Source organism: Perognathus longimembris, chromosome 28, assembly GCF_023159225.1.
Source record: "Perognathus longimembris pacificus isolate PPM17 chromosome 28, ASM2315922v1, whole genome shotgun sequence".
Classification (NCBI taxonomy): domain Eukaryota; kingdom Metazoa; phylum Chordata; class Mammalia; order Rodentia; family Heteromyidae; genus Perognathus; species Perognathus longimembris.
The window spans coordinates 77,546,875-77,568,947 of record NC_063188.1 but is presented as its reverse complement, the minus strand read 5'-3'; the positions used below and the strand labels follow the sequence as shown (position 1 = coordinate 77,568,947).

At 48.2% G+C, this 22,073-nt stretch overlaps 1 protein-coding gene across 3 annotated transcripts; it reads right to left on the bottom strand.

Moving 5' to 3' along the window:
- Window positions 1-3,394: 3,394 nt before the first annotated feature.
- On the bottom strand, window positions 3,395-21,197 carry Tfe3 (transcription factor binding to IGHM enhancer 3). Of its 3 annotated transcripts, none has more exons than XM_048335631.1 (10): window positions 20,877-21,197; window positions 17,972-18,085; window positions 15,329-15,638; window positions 13,879-14,124; window positions 13,315-13,419; window positions 9,459-9,576; window positions 7,954-8,010; window positions 7,692-7,767; window positions 6,254-6,401; window positions 3,395-5,032 (listed from the first exon to the last, which is right to left on the bottom strand). In XM_048335631.1, the coding sequence occupies exons 1-10, from the start codon at window positions 20,990-20,992 to the stop codon at window positions 4,589-4,591; spliced, it is 1,734 nt and encodes a 577-aa protein (XP_048191588.1). In that variant the 5' UTR covers window positions 20,993-21,197; the 3' UTR covers window positions 3,395-4,588. The 3 variants fall into 3 exon arrangements, with proteins under 3 accessions (XP_048191588.1, XP_048191589.1, XP_048191590.1); XM_048335632.1 differs by having other exon boundaries at window positions 15,329-15,564; window positions 20,877-20,900; XM_048335633.1 differs by lacking the exon at window positions 20,877-21,197 and adding an exon at window positions 19,970-19,990.
- Window positions 21,198-22,073: the final 876 nt, after the last annotated feature.

The window sequence follows — 22,073 nt, the reverse complement described above, 5'->3', positions numbered from 1 at the left end:
TTACAGCCTCATAGTGGAGAATCAGGATTGGTTTCAATTCTCAGAGGTCACATTCCAGTGGGGAAACTGCAGTGACTAAGCTCTGTCTTATCTCCCAGAGGTCAGACTTGGTGACCTGAGGGTTACAGTCTAGTCAGCAAGAAAGATGCAATGATTAGACCTGATGCTTGTCCTGTGGTCAGAGTCTGGGTGAGAAATTCCAAGAAATATTTTCCCCAGCATTCAGTAAGTTACTTGTATCTGTTCTTTACCACCTAAATTCTCCCAAAGTATCTATATGTCTGTTCCAAAATTGAATTGCTTTCCTGTTCCTCTATTATGTTATATTTTGGGGGAATCAAATATGTTGTTTGCTGGGAATCAAAACTCAAGACCTTGAACACACTAGGCAAGTACTCTACAAGTAAGCTCTATCTTCTTAGCCATGGAGGTTTCCTCATTGTTTTTTGTCAGTCCTGGGGCTTGAACTCAGAGCCTGGGCTCTGTCCCTGAGCCTCTGTGCTCAAAGCTAGCCACAGTACCTTCTGGCTTTTGCTGTTCATGTGGTACTGAGGAATGGAACCCAGGGCCTCATGCATGCTAGGCAAGCGCCCAACCACTAAGCCACATTCCCAGCCCTCGTCATTGTTTTGTCATTATTTTACTCTTAAGGTTTTCCTTAAACTAGTGCCTCAACCTCCCTAGTGCTGGGTTTACTGGCATGAAACACAATTCTTTGCACTTTGTTTTTCATTTCTGCTCTTTCCACTATCTTGAAAACATGTCTGCCAGGAGGCCTCATATCCTTTTCTTGTTTGTTTCAGGTCTTGGGGCTTGAACTCTGGGCCTGTGGGCTGTCCCTGAGATCCTTTTGCACAAGGCTAGCACTCTACCACTTGAGCCACAGTGCCACTTTCAGCTGTTTCCATGATTAATTAGAGTAAGTTTCACAGACTTTCCTGCCTGGGCTGGCTTTGAACCCTGGTCCTCAGATCTCATCCTCCTGAGTAGGAAGGATTATAGGAATAAGCCACCAGCACCCGGCTTAATTTGCTTCTTTAACAGTTTCAAAAGTTAGCCTGGAAAGGAGCTAAAGAGAGACTTCACAAGAGAAGATATAAAAATGGCAAAGAAACACATGAGGAAATGCTCAACATCCCTGGTAGTAAAGGAAATGCAAATAAAAACAACCCTGAGATACCACCTCACCCCACTTAGAATGGCCCATACTCTGAACTCAGGCAACAACAAATGCTGGAGGGGGTGCGGGGAAAGAGGAACCCTTCTCCATTGTTAGTGGGAGTGCAAATTAGTACAACCACTTTGGAGAACAGTATGGAGGTTTCTCAAAAAGCTCAATATAGACCTACCCTATGACCCAGCCATACCACTCCTAGGCATCTATCCTAAACAGCAAAACCCAAGATATCAAAAAGACATTTGTACCTCCATGTTTATTGCGGCACAATTCACAATAGCCAAAATATGGAAACAACCCAGATGCCCCTCCACAGACGAATGGATCCAAAAAATATGGTACTTATACACAATGGAATACTACATAGCGATTAGGAATGGTGAAATATTGTTATTCGCAGGGAAATGGTCAGAACTGGAACAAATAATGTTGAGCGAGACAAGCCTAGAACACAGAAAACAAAGGGGCATGATCTCCCTGATATATGACTGTTAACAAAGGGAGACGGAGAGACAGTAGAGACCAAGTCTGGGAAACCAAAAACTGCTTGTCAAATAGTATTCCCCACAGGATTGGGGCAGCGACCCAACAGTATGTAACTAAAACCAAACAATTACTCAACATATAAAGGTCAAAAATTGACCTCTCAGGGGAATACAATAGCTCAAAAGCTAGGTATGTATGTTCATATAAGACTACTGTCGACATATGGTCTAATATCGACATTACATTTAAAGCCCTAGGCGAACTTTCTTGGGTGTGACCACGTGGCTACTGTATATGTTCTTGATACATTCTATATTGTATATATGTCTACCTGACCTAGAGAAGGGAAAGAAAAACAGGGTGTAAGATATCACAAGAAATGTATATACTGCCCTACTATGTAACTGTACCCTTTTTGCACAACACCTTGTCAAAAAATTTGTGTTCAATTAATAAACAAATACATTTAAAATAAAAAACAAACCTACAAAAAAAAAGTTAGCCTGGCACCAATGCCTCACACCTGTAATCTTAGCTACTCAGGAGGATGAGATCTGGAGGTTTAGGACTCAAAGCCAGGGCTGGGAATATGGCCTAGAGGTAGAGTCCTTGCCTCACATACATGAAGCCCTGGGTTGGATTCCACAGCACCACATATATATAGAAAAAGCCAGAAGTGGCGCTGTGGCTCGAGTGGTAGAGTGCTAGCCTTGAGCAAAGAGAAGCCAGGGACAGTGCTCGGGCCCTGATTCCAAGCACCAGGACTGGCAAAAAAAAAAAAAAAAAAAAAGTTTCTGGACTTTGCTGCCTGGGTTGGCTTCGAACTGTCCTACTAAGATCGCCAGATGAGGTATGGCTCAAGGACCTGGGCACTGTGCTTTAGCTTTTTCACTCAAGGCCAGTGCTTAACTACTTGAGCCATACTCCATTTCTGGCTTAGGGGGATTCATTGGAGGCAAGAATCTCACGGATTTTACTACCTTGGCTGGCTTTAAACCCAGTTCCTCCAGTCTCAGCTTCCTGAGTAGCTAGGATTGCAAGTGTCAGCCACTGGTGTCTACCCTGCTTTGTATGTGTATATTGGGAGTGGGGCTTGAACTTAAGAGCTTTTCTCTCACTTGGCTTTTTTCTCAAAGCTGGTACCCAGGTCCTGAGTTCAAGCGCCAGTATTGGCACATGTAAAAAATCCAGCCTGGAGGCATGGCTCAAGTGGTAGCGTGCCAGTTATATAATCCAGCCAAATAATGACGAGGCATCTAGCTCAAACCCTGGTACCAGAAAAAATTGCATTCAGAGCTGGGGAATGTAGCTCAGTGGTCGAGCTCTCGCCTAGCATGCAAGCCTGAGGCCCTAGGTTCTACAACCAGCACAGCCAAAAAGGTGAACTTCCCAGACTAATTTTACCATTTAGTGCTTCAGCTATTTCCAGTTTGCCTGTCTTCAGAACAGGTACTTAAATTGTGTTCCTCAGCTTCTCTAAACAGGAAATGGGAACACACAGCAGTGCTCCAAATGAACATTCCTCAGGGACATAAATCAGGTGAAGCAATTAATGACAGCAGCTTCACTGATGGCTCCCAGCCCCTTAAAAGGTCTGATTGCTTGTGCCTGCTGGTGGTTTTCTTCCAAACCCTTATCTCTCAGAAATCTGTTTCTTCCAGTAATTTTTATTCTGCTTGGCTGGCATGGGTCCCATTCACTGCACAGTCAAAAATAAGGACAGGAGACTCCTTGCCAAAGTTAAAAGCGCATCAAACACGCCTAGCATTTATTATCTTATTCACAAACCTACAGACCCCTCAGTACACCCTCCTTGGGTGTAAGTGGTGGGAGAGGCCGGGATGGGTGGGGAGTGTCTCTTAATAACTCTGAACCAGGGTGATTCCTCCAAATGGAGAACTGGGTAGGGGCTAGAGGTTGGGGTGGTCAATAAAAAAATCACATAAACAAATGATAAAGTACAATATGCTTTTGCAATCCTTCTTCCAAGCTCCCGCCTTGTAGAAGAGAACCTACGTTTTCTTGGGCTGAGGAATTCCCCAGCAAGGCCAGTTTCTATCAATTGGTTTGTGGCACCTAGGATAAAACCCCACTTAAACTCCATTACCTCCCACGCTGCCACTGAAGGAAGAAAGCAGAAACTTTTCAAAGGGTGAGTCTTAAGCCTCAACTGAGATCTAGGTCTGGAAAGTTAATGCAGAAGATTTCAAAAGCTGCCCACTTTCCCAAGAGCAAGATCAACTCCGAGCCCTCCTAGGTCAGGTCAGTTTGGTCCCAGGTTAAGGCAGGGAGCTTAAGTGCCACTCCTCCCTGAAGTGTGGAATGCTTGCATGGCATGTTGCTAAGGGGCAAGGGAAGGGATAATCTCCACGTGGGTGGCCAGATCCTTACTGATTCCTCCACACCCAAAAAGCCTGTGCTGGGCTCTCCTACAGAGAAGGGATGGGGCCTGGCTTGGCCTCCATTCTGAGAAGGCCAGAACTGAGTTTTCAGGGAGAAAGGGTAGGATCACACTCTCACTTCTTTGCCCAGGCAAGGTTCATAGAGGAAAGGAGCAGGGCTTAAACCCCCAGGGGTGGGACCTCCATCAGTTTATTTTTAACTCTTCTTCCAGTGCCAGGATAGGCTAGACTGGCAATTTGCACAGAAGGGATGGAGCAGCATCCTGACATCTTCTTTTTCTTAGTACAACTTATTAGGAGAGTCCTGAGGGTTATAGGGACAGGTTCTCATCTGATGTCTCCTTCTTGTTTATTATAGGGTTGGGGCCTGATCAATCACATCACCTCTTCCCCCAGAATTCCTGGGCAGGGCAATCTCATGGGAAAGTGGTGGGGGGAGGCAGGACCTCATCCTGGCTTGTCCTCAGTGCCTAGGGGGGGGTGTTGGGGTATAGTGGGGTTCCAGGGGAGAGGTGAGGCCTAATCAGGACTCTTCCTCCATGCTAAAGCTGCTGCGGCGGCTGCTAGCCTTGGAGACAGCCGGGGATACAGAAGAGAGCAGGGGATCAGAGGTAGCCCGCAGTGGGGACAGAGCAACCCCAGAGAGTCCTCCCACCACCCCCTCCTCCTCCTCCATCAGAATGTCCTCCAGCCCCAGGTGGAAGGGGTCCCCCAGATCTCCCAAGTGGTCACTGGGAAAGTGCAGGTCTAGAAGGGAATCAGAAGGCGGTGCTGGGGGCTGCTGATGGAGAGCACTCTGGGCAGGTCCTGCTCCAACATGAAATGTGGCTGCACTTGGTCTGCCCTCCTCTTCAATGTCCAGCTGCTCTGGCTTGAGGCTGTCAGAAGCCGAAGTGGTGGCCAGGGATAGCAGCCCTGGGGTGGGAGGTACTGGCAGACCATGGATCTGGGCCTGCAGTTCTAGCTCCTGCCAAAAGAATAGAGGATGAGTACAGAATTAGACGGGATTCAAAGTCTCTCAGAGGTTGAAGAATATACTGTTAAAAGGGAAGGGTGTCTGGGTTCTGATTCAGCCTAAGCCACTTGCTAGTTGTGAACATTACAGTCTGTAGACTGTTAACACTCCCTTTCATATGGCTGCTGTGAGGATCCAAGGTGTTAATGGCTACAAAGCTAGTATCACAGTTTGTGGCACAAGACAAACAGGTACATTAGTTATCATTCACTAGTATTTTTTTTTTTTTTGTCAATGGGCGTGAATTCAAGGCCTGTCCCTGAGCTCTTTTGTTTGGTTTTTCTTTTTTTGCCAGACCTGGGGCTTGAACTCAGGGCCTGAGCACTGTCCCTGGCTTCTTTTTGCTCAAGGTTAGTACTCTGCCACTTGAGCCACAGCACCACTTCCAACTTTTTCTATATATGTGGTGCTGAGGAATCGAACCCAAGGCTTCATGTATATGAGACAAGCACTTTACCACTAGGCCATATTCCCAGTCCCTCCTTGAGCTCTTTTGCTCAAGGTTAGCACTCTACCACTTTGAGTCACAACTTCACTTCAGGTTTTCTGGTGGTTAATTGGAGACAGAGTGTCACAGACTTTCCTGCCCCGGCTGGCTTTGAACTGTGATCCTTAGATCTCAGCCGCCAGAATAGCTAAGAGTACAGGGGTGAGCCACCAGCACCAGGCTTAATGATATTCTTTTTTGCCAGTCCTGGGGCCTTTTCTCTTTACGTGGTGCTGAGGGACCAAACCCAGAGCTTTGTGCATGCTAGGCAAGCACTCTACCACTAAGCCACATTCCCAGCCCTTAAATGATATTATTCTTTTTTTTTTTTTTTTTTTTGGCCGGTCCTGGGCCTTGGACTCAGGGCCTGAGCACTGTCCCTGGCTTCTTCCCGCTCAAGGCTAGCACTCTGCCACTTGAGCCACAGCGCCACTTCTGGCCATTTTCTGTATATGTGGTGCTGGGGAATCGAACCTAGGGCCTTGTGTATCCGAGGCAGGCACTCTTGCCACTAGGCTATATCCCCAGCCCGATATTATTCTTATCATCATAATAATCATGGGAGTTGGGGAAAATTGGGGATCTCTTTAAGTATGACAAGAAAGGAATCTCTTCTGGCCTATTCTTCCTTTGCCTGCACCTGCAGAAAACCAGCCCATCAGCCCTGGCATTATCTCCTTCCAGACCTGAATCCGGAGCTGCAGGCTACGGTTGGCCTGCTCCAGGGATCTCTGCCGGCTCTCCAGGTCTTTAGAGCGCTGTTGCTCCTTCTGCAGCTTCCGAATGTAATCTACAGAGGCCTTCAGGATGGTGCCTTTGTTCCAGCGCATTTCCCTGTGGGGCTCAAGGGAAGAGAGATGGGAAGTGCTGCATATGGAGTTTCAGAGCAGCGGGGGTGGGGTGTGTGCCAGGTAATCCAGAAGATGGGAGGGGGACATTAAGGGTATAGGATGCTTACATGGGAAAAAAAAAACCCTCTGCCTGGAACCTTTCAGTAGTGGCTATCATACCCTGACCCCTTCTGAATCCTCTGGTATATTTATTTGTCCCTCTGATTCATCTCACTACAGCCACAATGGCCTGTCAGTGCTTCTAGAACATAGAAAAGCATTCTCATCTCAGAGCCCCTATTCCAGCTGCGCCCTGTACACAGAATACTTTTCCTCCAGACACCCATGCAGCTTAGGCTCTTTTACTCTTGGTCTATTTTGCAGTGCTAGGAATGGAACCCAGTGCCTTTCACATGCCAGGCAAGGGCTCTTCCAGGGAGATGCACCCCCAACTCCAACTCCAGAGAGAGGATTCCCCAAGGATCTCATAGATTTTACTTTTTTCCTTGTAGTACTAGAGTATGAACTTGGCCTACTTCCTCAGCTTGCTCTCTCTGGCTGCCACTCTCTTGAGCTACTCCTCCAGTGGGCTTCTGGTTGTTTATTTTGGAAATTTCTTTCAGGGCTGTCCTTGAACTGATAAACTCCAAATCTCAACTTCCTAAGTAGCCAGGATTGCAAGAATGATCTATCCACACCCAGCCCTGATTTTACTTATCACATTAATTGCCTGTCTGCCTCCACCAAAACGTCCATTCCAAGAGGACAAAGATCTTTGTCTTTTTTGTTCCCTCTGGTATCCTCAGAGCCTCCCAAAGTACTAGGCACAAAGCCAAGACTCAATAAATACATCATTTTTTTTTCTTTGTACAAACGCTGGGGTTTGAACTTAGAACCTCTCTACCTCTCCAGTTGCAGCTTTTGGCTGGTTAATTGGAGGTAAGAGTCTCTCAGATTTTGGCTGCCACAGCTGGCTCTGAGCCACAATCCTCAGATCTCAGTCTCCTGAGTAGCTAGGATGATTGGCAGAAGCCACTGGTGCCTGATTTCAAGAAATAAATCTTGAATAAATAAAGGAAGTACTAAACAAATAGAAAACTATGCAGATATCCATAACCTCATGCACTTAAATTTGAGGTAGGGACACAGGGTCTAGAACCCTGCTCCAGCTAAATAGAGACCAAAGAACTCCTGCCTAGGCAAGAGTATCTGTGGGACTACCAAGGAATAACTTCTCTGGTATAGAGAGCCTGCCCCACCTCCCACCAGACATGGGTCCCCAGCCCAGACTCACGGGTCATTGGACTTGGGGATGAGAGTGCCCAGCTCCTTGATCCTATCGTTAATGTTGAATCGCCTCCGACGCTCAACTTTGGAGGCAAGGGGAGAGAAAGAAAGAGTAGTAAAGAATCATCAATGAAGGAAGGGAGACAGAAACTGGGGTGGTAGGAGGCTATTGTAGGGAGGGGATTCCCCACAGACAAAGTAAAGACTCAAAGCAAGGAGCAAAGCAGTGCTGTGGAGTACAGGGCAAGTGCACATGCTCTCAGACTTACTTAAGTTGTGATTGTCTTTCTTCTGCCGTTCCTTCAAAAGAGCCTTTGCCTCCGTTTCTGGAAAAGAGTAGGGGTGGTTAGGACCTCTGGATACAAGAAGGAGGGAGCCTGTGTGAATGCAGAGGCAGAGGCTGGTGGTGTACCATAGAGCCTGGACTGGATGCGTGCGCGCGCGTGTGTGTGTGTGTGTGTTCTGGTACTAGGGCTTGAAATCAGGGCCTCACACTCTTATTTGGCTTTTTCTGATCAAGGCTAACACTCTTAATACTTGGGTCATACCTTCACTTCTGACTTTTTGCTGGGTAATTGGACATGAGTCTCTCAGATTTATCTATCTGGGCTGGTTTCAAATTGCAATCCTCAGATCTCAGTCTTCTGAGAAGCTTAGATTACCAGTATGAGCCCCCAGAGCCAGCACCTTGCTTTAAAGTAACTTTTTTTTTGCCAGTCCTGGGGCTTGAACTCAGGGCCTGGGTACTGTCCCTGGCTTCTTTTTGCTCAAGGCTAGCACCCTGCCACTTGAGCCACAGCACCATTTCTGGCTTTTTCTATATATGTGGTACTGAGAAATTGAACCGAGAACTTCATGTATGCGAGGCAAGCACTCTACCACTAGGCCATATTCCCAGCCCCTAAAGTAACTGTTTTTGAAACAAAGTCTCAGTACATAGTTCAGGCTGGCCTTGAACTTGCAATCCCTATGTCCCAGACAAAATGCTGGGATTACAGGTGTGCACCACAACCATGCCCAGACTTTTTTTTGGAATGTAAGCTGGGTGCCAATGGTTCATACCTGCAATTGTAGCTACTCAGGGGGCTAAGATCTGAGGATTCTGGTTTGAAGCCAGCCTTGGCAGGAAAGTCTCTGAGACTCTTTTATCTCCAATAAACTACTCAGAGAAAGCCAGAGGTGGTGCTGTAGCTCAAGTGGCAGAGCAACAGCCTTGAGCAAAAGCTCAGGGACAGCCATAGAGTTCAGCCCCCAGGACTGGCCAAAAAAAAGTGTATCTTTTTTTTTTTTTTTTTTACAAAGCCATGCTGACACAGGCTAATTGTTAAATCCGAGAAGAAAGGAAGTAAGAAGTAAGACCATCAGCCATAATGGAAAAAAGAGGAATACAGCCCATTTCTGTGTGTGTGTGTGTGTGTGTGTGTGTGTGTGTGTGTGTGTGTGTGTGTGTGTGTGTGTCTCAAGGACTTTTCTTTTCTGGGTTGGCTTCATACCCATGATTCTCAGACCTCAGTCTTCTGAGTAGCTAGGTTTACAGGTATGAACCTAAGGTCATGCCCAGCAAATTGTTTTCTTTTTCTATTTTATGGTGCTGGGAAGGGATTCCAGGGTCTTGTACATGCTAAGCAGTTGTTCTAGCACTGAGTCGTGCCCCAGTCCCAGCTCTTTTCTGTAATGCCCAAATACCTTCCTAGAATCAGACCTGGTAGGCATGGAACTCAGAGTGAGACACAGGGTATAAAGTACTTCCCCTCCTCCCTCACTGAGCACTTACCAGAGATCTCCCGCTTGATGTTGGGAAGCTCAGCTGGGCAGGAGTTGCTGACAGTTATGGCTGGTGTAGCTACACTCTGACTGTTGTAGACATCCAGAAGATTTCCCGACACAGGCAGCTAGAGGTAGTAAAGACACAGAAACAGTAGTTGAGAACAGGCCCCAGTCTACTCTTCTCACAACCAGGCTTCTGATCCTCTAAACACACAAAGATGAGGGCCTCTAACCCAAGGACTAGATGATCCCTCGGTGCTCTCCTTCTTCGAGTCGATTTCACACGGTAACTCAACGGAAGTCACAGAGCAAAGCGGACCTTGTTTGCTTTGTGAAGATTGATGTGTACGTGACATGCCTATCACCCCCACCTAGCCCTCAAGCCCTTCCACGGCCTCTGAAGTCCTTATTCCGAATCCCAGGGCTAGCTCTGAGAAGCAGTGCTGGAAAAGCATCCTCAGGTCTCTGTCGGCTCTGATGTGACATTCCAGGCCATTAGCTCCTCCCAGCACAACATTCCGATCCAATTTCTTGGAACACTCCAACCCAATCTTCTCAGACCTTGGTAAATTGTCATGGCAACATTTTATCCAAAATCTGCCCTTCTGAAGAGTTCTAACCTAATCTGTACGCTTCCGCTGCGATCAAGTTGTACTACCTTATGTATCATGGTCTCTCGTTGGCCACGTACCAAGGTCCAGACTCTACTGTCTTCCAGCACATTCTGATCTCCCAAAAGTTCTTACCAACAACTAGAACTTAAAAAAAAATGTTACCCTAGTTTTTATTTTCCTTTCCACACTGTCCTGGATATTTTCTATTATAATACAATAATATATGTGTACCAATATACACTTCTTGGTAGAATATTAAGTCTTGAAACACCCCTTAATCTTTTGGATCTACATAATATATATAAGATCTTAATCTCAGGCTGGGAATATGGCCTAGTGGCAAGAGTGCTTGCCTTGTATACATGAAGCCCTAGGTTCGATTCCTCAGCACCACATACACAGGAAAAGCTAGAAGTAGCGCTGTGGCTCAAGAGGTAGAGTGCTAGCCTTGAGCACAAAAGAATCTAGGGTCAGTGCTCAGGTCCTGAGTCTGAGCCCCAGGACTGGCAAAAACAAAACAAAACAAAAAGATTTTAATCTCTAGCTATGTCTAAATAAATGAAAAGTTTTGATAAGCTGGCATCAGTTTTTTGGTGTTGTTTTTTTTTGGCGGGGGGGTGGTGGTGGTGGTGGTGAGATGATGACAGAATCCAAAGCCTTGCACAAACACTGTACAAGCAGTTGCTTGCTACATACCTAGCCTCAAACAGATACTTTTTTTCCAGTCCTGGGGCTTGAATTCAGGGCCTGGGCATTCTCCATGAGCTTCTTTTGCTCAAGGCACTAGTGCCACTTCTGGCTTTTTTCTGTTTATATGGTACTGAGGAATTGAACCCAGGGCTTATGCATAATAGGCAAGCACTCTACCACTAAGAAACATTCCCAGCCTGATACTTCTTTGTTGTTGTTGGTTGCTGAGCTTGAACTCAGGGCCTAGGTGCTATCCCTGAGGTTTTCTGCTCTAAGCTAGTGCTCCCACTTTAAGCCACAGCACCACTTCTGTTTTTCTGCGGTTAATTGAAGATAAGTCTCAGGCTGTCCAGGCTGGGTTTGAACTGAAATCCTCAGATCTCAGCCTCCTGTATAGCTAGGATTACAGCCATGAACGCCACCTGCTCCAGATGGATATAACTATTGTCAGTTGTGGGGCTTGAACTCAGGGCCCTGGCCTTGTCCCTGAGCTCATTTTGCTCAAAGCTAGACCCCTACTGCTTTGAGCCACAGTGCACTCTGATTTTCTGGCGGTTAATTGGAGATAAGAATATCACAGGGCTGGGAATATGGCCTAGTGGCAAGAGTGCTTGCCTTGTATACATGAAGCCTTGGGTTCAACTCCCCAGCACCACATATATAGAGTGCTAGCCTTGAGCAAAAAGAAGCCAAGGACAGTGCTCAGGCCCTGAGTCCAAGGCCCAGGACTGGCAAAAAGAAAAAAAATGCCACAGACTTTCTTTCCCATACTGGCATCAAACCGAGATCCTCAGATTTCAGCCTCCTGAGCAGTTAGGATTGCAGGTGTAAGCCACCAACGCCTGACTAGGACACAACTATTGTTTTTTTTGCTGGTTCTGTGGCTTGAACTCAGGGCCTGGGCTCTGTCCCTGAGCCTCTCTCTGTGTTCAAGGATAGCGCTCTACCACATGAACCACAGCGCCACTTCTGGCCTTTTCTGTTTATGTAGTAGTGAGGAATTGAACCCAGGGCTTCATGCAATGCTAGGCAAGCACTCTACCACTAAGCCACATTCACAGCCAAGTTAATGACATTCTTTAAATTCAGAATTTCTTTATGAGTCAGGCACTGGTGGCTCATGCCTGTAATCCTAGCTACTCAGGGGTCTGAGACATGAAGATCATGGTTCAAAGGCAGCCCACAGAGGAAAAGTCCATAAGATTCTTATCTCCAATAATCTACCAAAAAAGATGGAAGTGAAACTGTGGCTCAAGTGGTAGAGCATTATTAGCCTTGAGCAAAAGAAGCTCAGGGACACTGTCCTGAATTCAAGCACCAGGACTAGCAAACACAAAAACAGAACTTAGCCAGATGCTAGTGGCTCATGCCTGTAATCCTAGCTACTTAGGAGGCTGAGGGTCTGAGGATTGCAGTTCAAACCTAGCTTGGGTAGGAAAGTCCATGACACTCTTATTTCCAAATAACCAGCAAAAGGCTAGAAGTGGAGCTGTGGCTCAAGTGGTCGAGTGCTAGTCTTCAGCAAAAAGCTCAAGGACAGTGCTCAGGCCCTGAGTTCAAGCTCCAGGACTGGCACCAAAAAAAACCCACTTTATAATGATATGCTCTTGCTGTACAAAATCTTATACCCTTTCTACAAGGAAGCAGTCCCAATCCTTACTGTTCATTAAAAGCCTTGGTAGATTCCTGTTAATTCATGCTCAACCTTATTTTTGCTGGTACTAGGGCTTGAAATCATAGTCTCAGGTTCTCTCATTTAGCCTTGTCAAGCCTGGTGCTCTACCACTTAAGCCACAGCTCCACTTCTGACTTTTTGCTGAATAAATGGAAATAAGATTCTCATGGACTTTTCTGCCTGGGCTGGCTTTGAACTGGAATCCACCGATCTCAACTCCCTGAGTAGCTAAGATTACAAGTGTGAGCGACCAGTATGCAACCCAGTCAGCTTGTTTTGTTTATTCTTTTGCCAGTCCCGGGGCTTGAACTCGGGGCCTAAGCACCGTCCTAAGCACTGTCCCTGGCTTCTTTTTGCTCAAGGCTAGCACTTTACCACTTGAGCCACAGTGCCACTTCTGGCTTTTTCTATATATATTGTGCTGAGGAATCAAACCCAGGGCTTCATGTATATGAGGCAAGCACTCTACCACTAGACCATATTCCCAGCCCAGTCAACCTTTGAGCCTTTTGGCACATTCTAATTATTACATGATCTGGGTATATCTCCATGACCAGAAAAATCCCCTGGGATATTCAGAATGCTACATGATTCTCACCTCTTGGCACTTCTCACAGCAAAATTCAAATGATTTAAGTGTCCTTACATATTCATGAACTCCTCACGCCATTCACATTAAAGTCTACAAACGTTACTTCTCAGTGGAGTCCAACACAGATGGACACAGGCAGTGGCACACCCCATTCTCAACAAAAGGCCACCTTCTCTACCTTAGTACAATCCACAGCAAGGGTATCATATAGTTACACAGCCAACACAGGTATAGTCTTGGTGACAGAAGGATGCCCTCATTTTCAGAGAAACCCATCATCTCAGGGCCTTACGGTGCTGGGGAGCTGCAGTCCTGTAGTGCCTCCAGGCAGATAGCTGAGCATCTCATCATTGTAACTGGACTCCAGGCTGATGATCTCATCAATGACATCATCAATCTAATGGAAGAAATAAATATAACACAGGGTTAGAAGGAAAGGCTGAAGGTATAGCACAGGAGTAAGAGAGCTTTTCTAGCATGTGTAAGGTGCCGGGTTTCATCCCCAGTACCACACATGCACTCTCTCTCTTTCTCTTTCACACACACACACACACACACACATGCATATACACAAATTGAGTCAGTCACCAATGGCTCATGTCTGTAATTCTAACTACTCAGAAGGCTGAGATCTGAGGACTGCGGTTTGAAGCCAACCCAAGCAGGAAAGTCCATGAGACTCTTATCTACAATTATCCACCAAAAAAGCCAGAAGTGGAGATATGGCTTAAGTGGTAGAGTGCCAGTTTTGAGTAAAAAAAGTTCAGGCAAAGCATGCAGGCCTTGAGTTTAACCCAAGAAAAGGCACAAAAAACAACAGAATGGAGACATGGGAAGGTTGTCTATAGCCTCTTACCTCCTTTTCTGAGCTGGACCCAATGGTGAGCAGCGCCATGGGGCTGTTGGGAGCACTGCCTGTGGGGCCAGTGGCATGAGTAGCCTCAGGAGCAGGCAATGGCTGGGCACTTGCAGGCCCCGGAGGTGGTGTGAGGGCCTGGGAAGCCAGCTTGGGCCCAAGTGTGGTGGACAGGTACTGTTTGACCTGCTGCCGGCGTGCCTGTTGCAGGTGGTAGCGCGTTGGGTTTTCCAGGTGGGTCTGCACCTGTTAGATAATAGGGCCGATGTGGGAAGGGGAGAAGGTAGAACAGGACTCACAAAGGTGACTCTTGATCGTCTGTGATGCTTAACTGATCCTTGGTTCATCTGGTCGTAGGCTCATGTAGGACAAACTGGGTCCAGAATCTGAGAATCCTTCAAAAATACTGGCGAATTTCTTCAGTGAGTGACTCAAACTCCTTTTCTCAAAAATCCTTCAATCCTAAGATCCACCTATAGCTGACAGGAGCTGATTCTAGAGGCACCTTGTCACAGTGCCCAAAACTCTATGACAGTTTTTCTCTCTTTCTCTCTCTCTGTCTCTCTCTTTGCTGGTCCTGGGGCTTGAACTCAGTGCTTGGATGCTATCCCTGCTCAAGGTCAGTGCTCCACCTACTGAGCCACAGCTCTACTTCCAAGGTTTTTGATGGTTAATTGGAGATGAGAGCCACAGGGACATTCCTGTTTGGGCTGGCTTTGAACTGTGATCCTCAGAGATCAGCTTCCTGAGTAGGAAGGATTACAGGCATGAGATACCAGAGCTCAGCTATCTCTCTCTGAGTGTCTCTTTTTAATTGTTATTATGCAGGTGATGTACAGAGGGGTTACAGTTTACGTAAGTCAGGTAACGAGTCCACTTCTTTTGGGACGATGTCACCTCTTCTTTCTTCTCTCTTTGTCTTTTCTTTTTAATGCTGCTACTGGCACCTGAACCCAGGGCCTTACACTCACCCTTGGCTTTTTTGCTCAAGGCTGGCACACTACCACTTAAGCCACAGCTCCACTTCTGGCTTTTTGCTGGTTAACTGGAGATAAGAGTCTCATGGACTTTCCTGCCTAGGTTGGCTTTGAACCTAGATCTTCAGCTCTCAAGACTACTGAGGAGCTAGGATTAAAGACTTGAACCACTAATGCACAACTCGCCAGACTTCCATAGTCTCTGAGACCACCTAATAAATCTATAAAGGAATACACACAGCTTCCCAAGACACCTTAACATGAACCTCCGAGGTCCAGCACGACATCCTTTGGGGCCTCCTAGAGCCCCTAGCAAGTCCTAAGAAAACAAACACATGGGAGAGAGTTGCACAGACCACTTAGAACACTATCATAGGTATACCTGGAGTCACGAGGGCCTCGTTCAAAAGCTAGCAAGAAAAAGAAAAGAAAAAGCTACCAAGATGCCCACAGGCCATCAGACTTCGCCTTACCTTGAGTACCTCCCTGGGCACCTGAGCTGGGGGTGGCCGGCCCAAAGTGTGGCCCCCAGCAGTAACACCAACCACTGAGATGGCTGGTGAAGCAGGTGCAGGAGTCGGGAAGGAAGCGGCTGCAGCTTGTTCCCGACGCTCACGCCTCTCTTGCTCCTGTGCCTGTGCCCGCATGAGCTGCTGCCGCAGCAAGACCCTCGAGGAAGACGATGACATGGTAGGGGTCCTGGAGCCCCCTGCAGAAGACGATGCAGAGAGTGTAGCTGGGGTGGCTGGTGTGGCTGGTGTGGCCTGCAGTGATATTGGGAGGCTGTGGAATGGGAAATATGGGGCCAGAGGTAAGCTAGAGCTCTCTTCCTAAGCTTAACAGGGTCACAGTATGTGGGAGGAGACTCAGAAATCACTTGTTCCCTGTCTTCACAATGTGGCAGGGGAGGGATTGCCACATTCAGGAGTTGTAGTCTGTTTTTTAAGTTTTGTATCCACACTGGGGCTTAAATTCAGAGCCTGAGCACTATTCCTTAGCTTTTACCACTCGATGATGGCCTTGTACCACTTGAGCCACATTTCCATTCTGGCTTTTGCTGGATAATTGGGGATGAGTGGCCCCTAGATTTTCCTGCTTGGGCTGGCTTTGAACCAGCATCTTCAGTTCTCAGCCTCCTGAGGAGCTAGGATTTTTTTTTGCCAGTCCTGGGGCTTGAACTCAGGGCCTGAGCACTGTCCCTGGCTTCTTTTTGCATAAGGCTAGCATTCTGCCAACTTGAGCCACAGCGCTACTTCTGGCCTTTTCTATATATGTGGTGCTGAGGAAATGAACTTAGGGCTTCATGTATACCAGACAAGCACTCTTGCCACTAGGCCATATTCCCAGCCCCGGGAGGTAGGATTATAGGCTTGAGCTACTGGCATTCTGCTGGTCACATAGACTGTTGTGGGAATTTCTGGGACCAGATCTAGTTTCAGAACTAAGTGGCCATAGTCTAGCAAAGAGACTTACAGCCCTAAGTCCTAATGGAGAATCCTCAGAGTGGGCTAGCTCATTACTAAGTGGAATTAGCAAAAGGAATCTGTGTGTGTGTGTGTGCATGCGCGTGCACGCGCTGGTTCTGGGGCTTGAACTGACCACCTGGGAGTTATCCCTGAGCTTCTTTTGCTCAAGGCTCGCACTCTACCACTTGAGCCACCACTCTACTTCCGCCTCTTTTGGTAATTAATTGCAGATAAGAATCTTATCAAGGGGCTGGGAATATGTCCCGGTGGCAAAAGTGCTTGCCTCCTACACATGAAGCTCTCGGTTCGATTCCCCAGCACCACATATATGGAAAACGGCCAGAAGGGACGCTGTGGCTCAGGTGGCAAAGTGCTGGCCTTGAGCGGGAAGAAGCTAGGGATGGTGCTCAGGCCTTGAGTCTAAGGCCCAGGACTGGCCAAAAAAAAAAAGAATCTTATCAATTTTCCCGCCCAGGGGCTGGGAGTATGGCCTAGTGGCAAGAGTGCTTGCCTTGTATACACGAGGCCCTGGGTTCGATTCCTCAGCACCACATATATAGAAAATGGCCAGAGGTGGCGCTGTGGCTCAAGTGGCAGAATGCTAGCCTTGAGCAAAAAAGAAGCCAGGGACAGTGCTCAGGTCCTGAGTTCACAGCCTAGGACTGGCCAAAAGAAAAAAAAAATTTCCCGCCCAGGCTAGCCTTTTTTTTTTTTTGCCAGTCCTGGGCCTTGGACTCAGGGCCTGAGCACTGTCCCTGGCTTCTTTTTTGCTCAAGGCTAGCACTCTTGCCACTTGAGCCACAGCGCCACTTCTGGCCGTTTTCTATATATGTGGTGCTGGGGAATCGAACCCAGGGCTTCATGTATACGAGGCAGGCACTCTTGCCACTAGGCCATATCCCTAGCCCCCCAGGCTGGCTTTAAACCACAATCCTCAGATCTCACCCTCCTGAGTAGCTAGGATTACAGGCGTGAACCACCTGCACCTGCCAAGCACAAAGCATCTTTAAAGGTAAGCAGAAGTGGGAGTGGACTGTGGTTTCAGAGAGCTCCTAAGCCCAATTTTGGGACTGGTGATGCTGTCTGAGCTAAGAGCTAGGCATCAGGTTCCAGGGGAGCCCCAGGACACCCTTCCTTCAGGCTGAGGCCTCTGGTGCCAGTAGCAAGAAAATCTCAGATTTCACAATCCTCTCTTCCTGCCCCTCTTCCATGTCCCCTCCCGGGCCGATGACTCAGCACCTTTAGACTTCCAAGCCATGGGGGCTGAAACAAGAGACCAGGCAGGGGTTTCTCCAAAGCTGAGAGGCAGCAAGGATTGTAGTGTGGGGAGGTGTTGGGGGTAGGGACTGAGAGCACAGCTCCGCCCAAAGGGAGGGATTCACATAAGCTACACCCAGTCCCTACACATTCCAGGCTTGCCTGGAATATATGAATAGGTGTGCAAGTGAAATGGGGGAAGTCAAGGCAGGTCTTACAGGCAGGTCTGGTGGGAGACATACTGGCTTCACCAGCTTTCCTGTGTGACGCACTCTTTCTGGCCCCTCGTGCTATCATCCAGCAACTTCAGTTTGCAGAGTGCAGGGGATGGGCAGGCACTTTGCCCATCAATGTGGGAATTAGGAGCAGGAGGGGAAATCTGTTGAGTCTTACCTGGATCGGAGGGGTAAGGGCTGGCTTTTGAGTTCGTAGAAGCTGTCTGGATCAAGGATGTTTTCTAATTCAATGTCAGCAACAATCCCCGATTCCGGAAGCAAAGAGTTCAGGCTGAGGGGGGAAGGGAGGAAGGAGTAGTGGTCAATTACTGTAGAGAGGCCTAATGCTTCTCTACATCAGAGAAGGGTGTGTTTGTGTGAGGGAATCTCTCATCCATACGTGGCTACCCTGCTGGGTGCCATCTCCAGGACTTCCCACATCTGTCCCCCACCCTTCCCCCTTTCTTCACTCTATTCAGTTACCCACAATCCAGACAATAAGAGCTCTGGGATCCCAACCCCTCACTCTAATCACATGCAACAACCTGGGTTTGAGGAGAGAACAGAAGACTTCTGCAGGATTCTCCCACTTTGTATTCAGAGTTCTCCCAGCCCCCCCATACCCCCTACTGTTTTTCTGACAGCTGAATGTGAACCCCTGTGTGTAAACACACAGGGCTAGTAGGGGCAGCCCTCAGGCAAACAGCCCATTGTAACCCAAACTGAGCGCATCACAAAGAGAACTAAGGTTGGTTCACTTTACAAAAAGAGCTACCACTTGAAAAATAAGTTTTCCCCATCCCCCTCAAAGAGAATAACAGAAATACAAACGCGCTCCAGTCTCCGGACTCCAACAGTCTGTTCTTGCAAGAGAGAGAATTTGAGAGGATGCCTGCTTTCTACAAGTATTCTTTCCTTAGTAGGCGAAACCTGCTCAGCCCTCCCCCTAGTTTTTGTTTAGATCAAAACACACAAGTCCCCAGTACCAACAGCTATTGGCACAAGAACTAAGAAGCCACATATCCCCCAGTATTGGGGAGGGGGAGGGGTTGATACTCAACTTTGAAGTGGCCAGAGCTACACAGAGAGTTTAAGGTCAGAAACCTTGTCTCAAAAAACCCCAAACAGATTCGGTATACACTATGGAAAATGACCTGTGTTAACTTGTGGGCAGGGATGGGAGGGGGAAACTGGAGGAAAGTAAAAGGGTGACATTGTCCAAAAAAAAAAAAAAAAAAGTACTCATTACCTGATTTATGCAATGGCAGCCCCTCTGTACAACACATTAATAGTAATAAAATTATTGTTTAAAGAGCCAGGGTTGGAGGCAGGGTTCTGTTAGAGCACTAGCCAATGAGCTAAAGAATCAGATACTGAGTTTGAGTCCAGGTTTCAGGCCAAAAACGAAAATGAAAAGAATAGACAACAACACGAAACAAGAAAGCAAACAAAAGCAGAAGCTAGAGATGCAGTCCCGGGGTGGAATACTTGGGTAGCATCCATGAGGCCCTGAGTTCAATACCCCCCACTGCAGAAAACAAAAAACCCACTACATAATTTGAATTGTGCCCACTACCATGATGACTTGTTACAGGGAATTAGATGGTAAATCAATATACAGAAAGGCTCGTACTCAGCCCTGCACGCTGGGTACAAAGGACCCTAGTGTTTAAGCAACACTTAAAAGCACGTGCTTCAGTGCGAATCCTTGCTGGGGGTGTGTGTGTGTCATGTAGCTCAGTGGTAGAGCCACTTGCCTAGCATGCTAGGAGTCCTGGGTTCCATCCCCAGCACCGCAAAAAAAAAAATGCATCCTTATTTTTGGATCCTAAAATTGTGGGTGGCTTCACTTGGCTAAAGTTTCCACCACCACCCGTTTCCCAAGAATCTGTCTCCCTTCCTCTCCTCACCCTCAGATGGGGTACTAAAACCACCCAGGAAGTTGGGAAGAGGAAGCTCCAAGGACGCTTTGGCTGAGCTCAGCACAATCCTGAGCAGAAGAGAGGCTATAAACCCCCTCCCATGCTCATCCACCCATTGCACAGAAGTTGAAGAGTTGGCTGAGGTGTGGACAGGGAGGAGTAGAGGTCCACACTAGTGGATGGTAGTGAAGGGTTAAGAGGCCAAACAGTCAAGAGGACCCACCCAGACCGGGGATGGTGCAATCGGTACTCACTCCAGCTCTGGAGACAGATTCAAGATTACACCCGGGAACTGAGAGACAAAAACCGGAGGGCGAAATAAAAGGAAGAGGGGGGGGGGGGTATGGGTAGGGAGTGGGCAGGGCTTACCGGGAGGCTAGGGTGAGTGGCAAGAACAAGACCCTCCTCTAAGGCTCCCAAATAAGGTCTGAGGCCTTCCCCCAGGGATAAAACGATAACAGTACTTCCATCCCCCTAAGGTCTACCCCGCGGTCTCCCTTCTTAACCCCCCACTCCTAGAGGAAAGGCAAGCTTTTCCACTATTCCAGGGATGGGCCCCTGCGCGGGCAGGCAGCAGTGAAAGGAGTCTTTTACTTAAGTCTTGTTGAGTGTTGTTTCTCGGGCTCATTCACACACACTTATGGCATGAGATAGCTCCAAATTGCTCCAGATTCAGGTTATCACCAAACAGGAACCCGTCACTGGGAGTCAATCACTAAGCTCCCAGAAAAAGCACCTCTGTTGTCTCCCAGGAAGCTTTTTGCCCCCACACTGAGGGAGAATGATTCCACGATTTCCTTAAAAGCAGTCATACCTGAGAGTCCTCTCAAATTCACTCCCCTTGTACTCAAGGACCCTCAAGTTTGGCTGCCTCAGAACAGTTTTTGGGATACTTCAGAATCTACCTCTCTAGACCTATCCAATGGCCTCCAAATCTGACCCTGGCCCCCTCGAAGCACTCCCATGACTCCTTTTAGCCTCAGCCCAAGCAGGCCACAACATGACTCCTTAGGTGCCCCCCCAAACACACAGAAGAAAGGCGCCCCTATATTCTCCAAGTCTAGGCCAAGGAACTCCATTCCCAATCCGGGGCCCTCGTTCCCTCAGATGAGGCCCCCGGAAACCCTAGTTTTGCTACTCCCGGCCCCAGGCGCCCCGCACCTGAGCAGCTGGGGTGAGTCTGCCGGCCTGCGCTCCTCCAACAGCACGAATACGGCTCGAGGGCACTCCGCGCTGGCCTCTACGCCGTCTCGAGCTGGTTCGGCTGCATGAGACATGACGCCCGGTCCCGGGCGAGCCCTGCCAGGCCGGTCGGGCCTCGGCCCGGTCCCCCTAACAAAATAAGAGTCCCCCTCCCCCCATTAGCCGCCGCCTCCTCCTCCGCTAAGCCATGGAGCTAGCTCGGCGCGGGCGGGCGGCGTCGGGGAGATGGGCTGGGCTGTGAGTCATCCCCCGCCCAGAACGGACCTACACCCCCAAACCTAACCCCGGACGACCGCCCTCCTCCCCCCGTCCTCTTCCCCCTCCTCGCCGGGTTGGGGAAACTCCACAGGAAGTGACCACACCGGGGACGGACACCTCATCGGGCCACGCCTCTTGAGGGACGACCTATTGCTGACGAGAAATTTGAGGGCCCTCCCTCAACCACGCCCTCAAAGTATAGTGAACGCTAGATTCGGCCCTCTTTTATTCAAAGAAGTGGCCACCTAGACCTTACCCTCAGCGGTAGAGACGAATAAGCAAAGAATAATTTGGTTCAGTCACGCCTCCATGTTTGCGTCTCTCCCTGAGCCACACCCCCTCTCCTCACGTTTTCCCTCAGCAAGATAATATTTAGTCGCTCCGGAACTTTGCGCTTGCGCACTGAGGACCAGTCCGCGCGCAGCGGGTCTTCAGGGCAAGCGTTTGGTTGCGGAACAGCGCCCCCTGTCGGCTCATATCAGAAATACCGGTGTCCAAGACCGCGCTCCAGCCTGTAGCTAGCTAGCTAGCTGTACCTTCGCAGCCAAAGCCTTGCCCGGCAAAACCCGCCCTTTCCGTTCGCGCAGTCTAGCCGTTCAGCTGGTTATCCTGAGAGCCCACCCAGTTCTATGGCACCTAAAATAGTTGTGCTATGGTCATTGAACTGTGCGATAAATAGGTGATTGATGAATCTTTGACAGATGGAGAATGAGTGGACGGAGGGAAATTGAATCTGATTGATTCTTTGGTGAGTAACTTTTGGAATCACAATGAACTGGGATCGAATAGAGCAAGGTACCTCTCCTGGCTGAACCTCTACTTTCCTAGCCTGTCAAATGGGCTCATAATTACCTGTCTGACGCAGGTGTAATGAGGATTAGTGATAAACTGTGAAAA

What these genes read in the sequence shown, in the direction of transcription:
- Tfe3 (XM_048335631.1), bottom strand. Translation starts at nt 20,992, where the DNA reads ATGTCTCATGCAGCCGAACCAGCTCGAGACGGCGTAGAGGCCAGCGCG. An exon ending in GACTCACCCCAGCTGCTCAG is followed by an intron (nt 18,086 to 20,876) that starts GTGCGGGGCGCC and finishes TTCCCCCCTCAG; the next exon opens with CCTGAACTCTTTGCTTCCGG. An exon ending in CATCAAGCGGGAGATCTCTG is followed by an intron (nt 8,011 to 9,458) that starts GTAAGTGCTCAG and finishes ACTCTTTTCCAG; the next exon opens with AAACGGAGGCAAAGGCTCTT.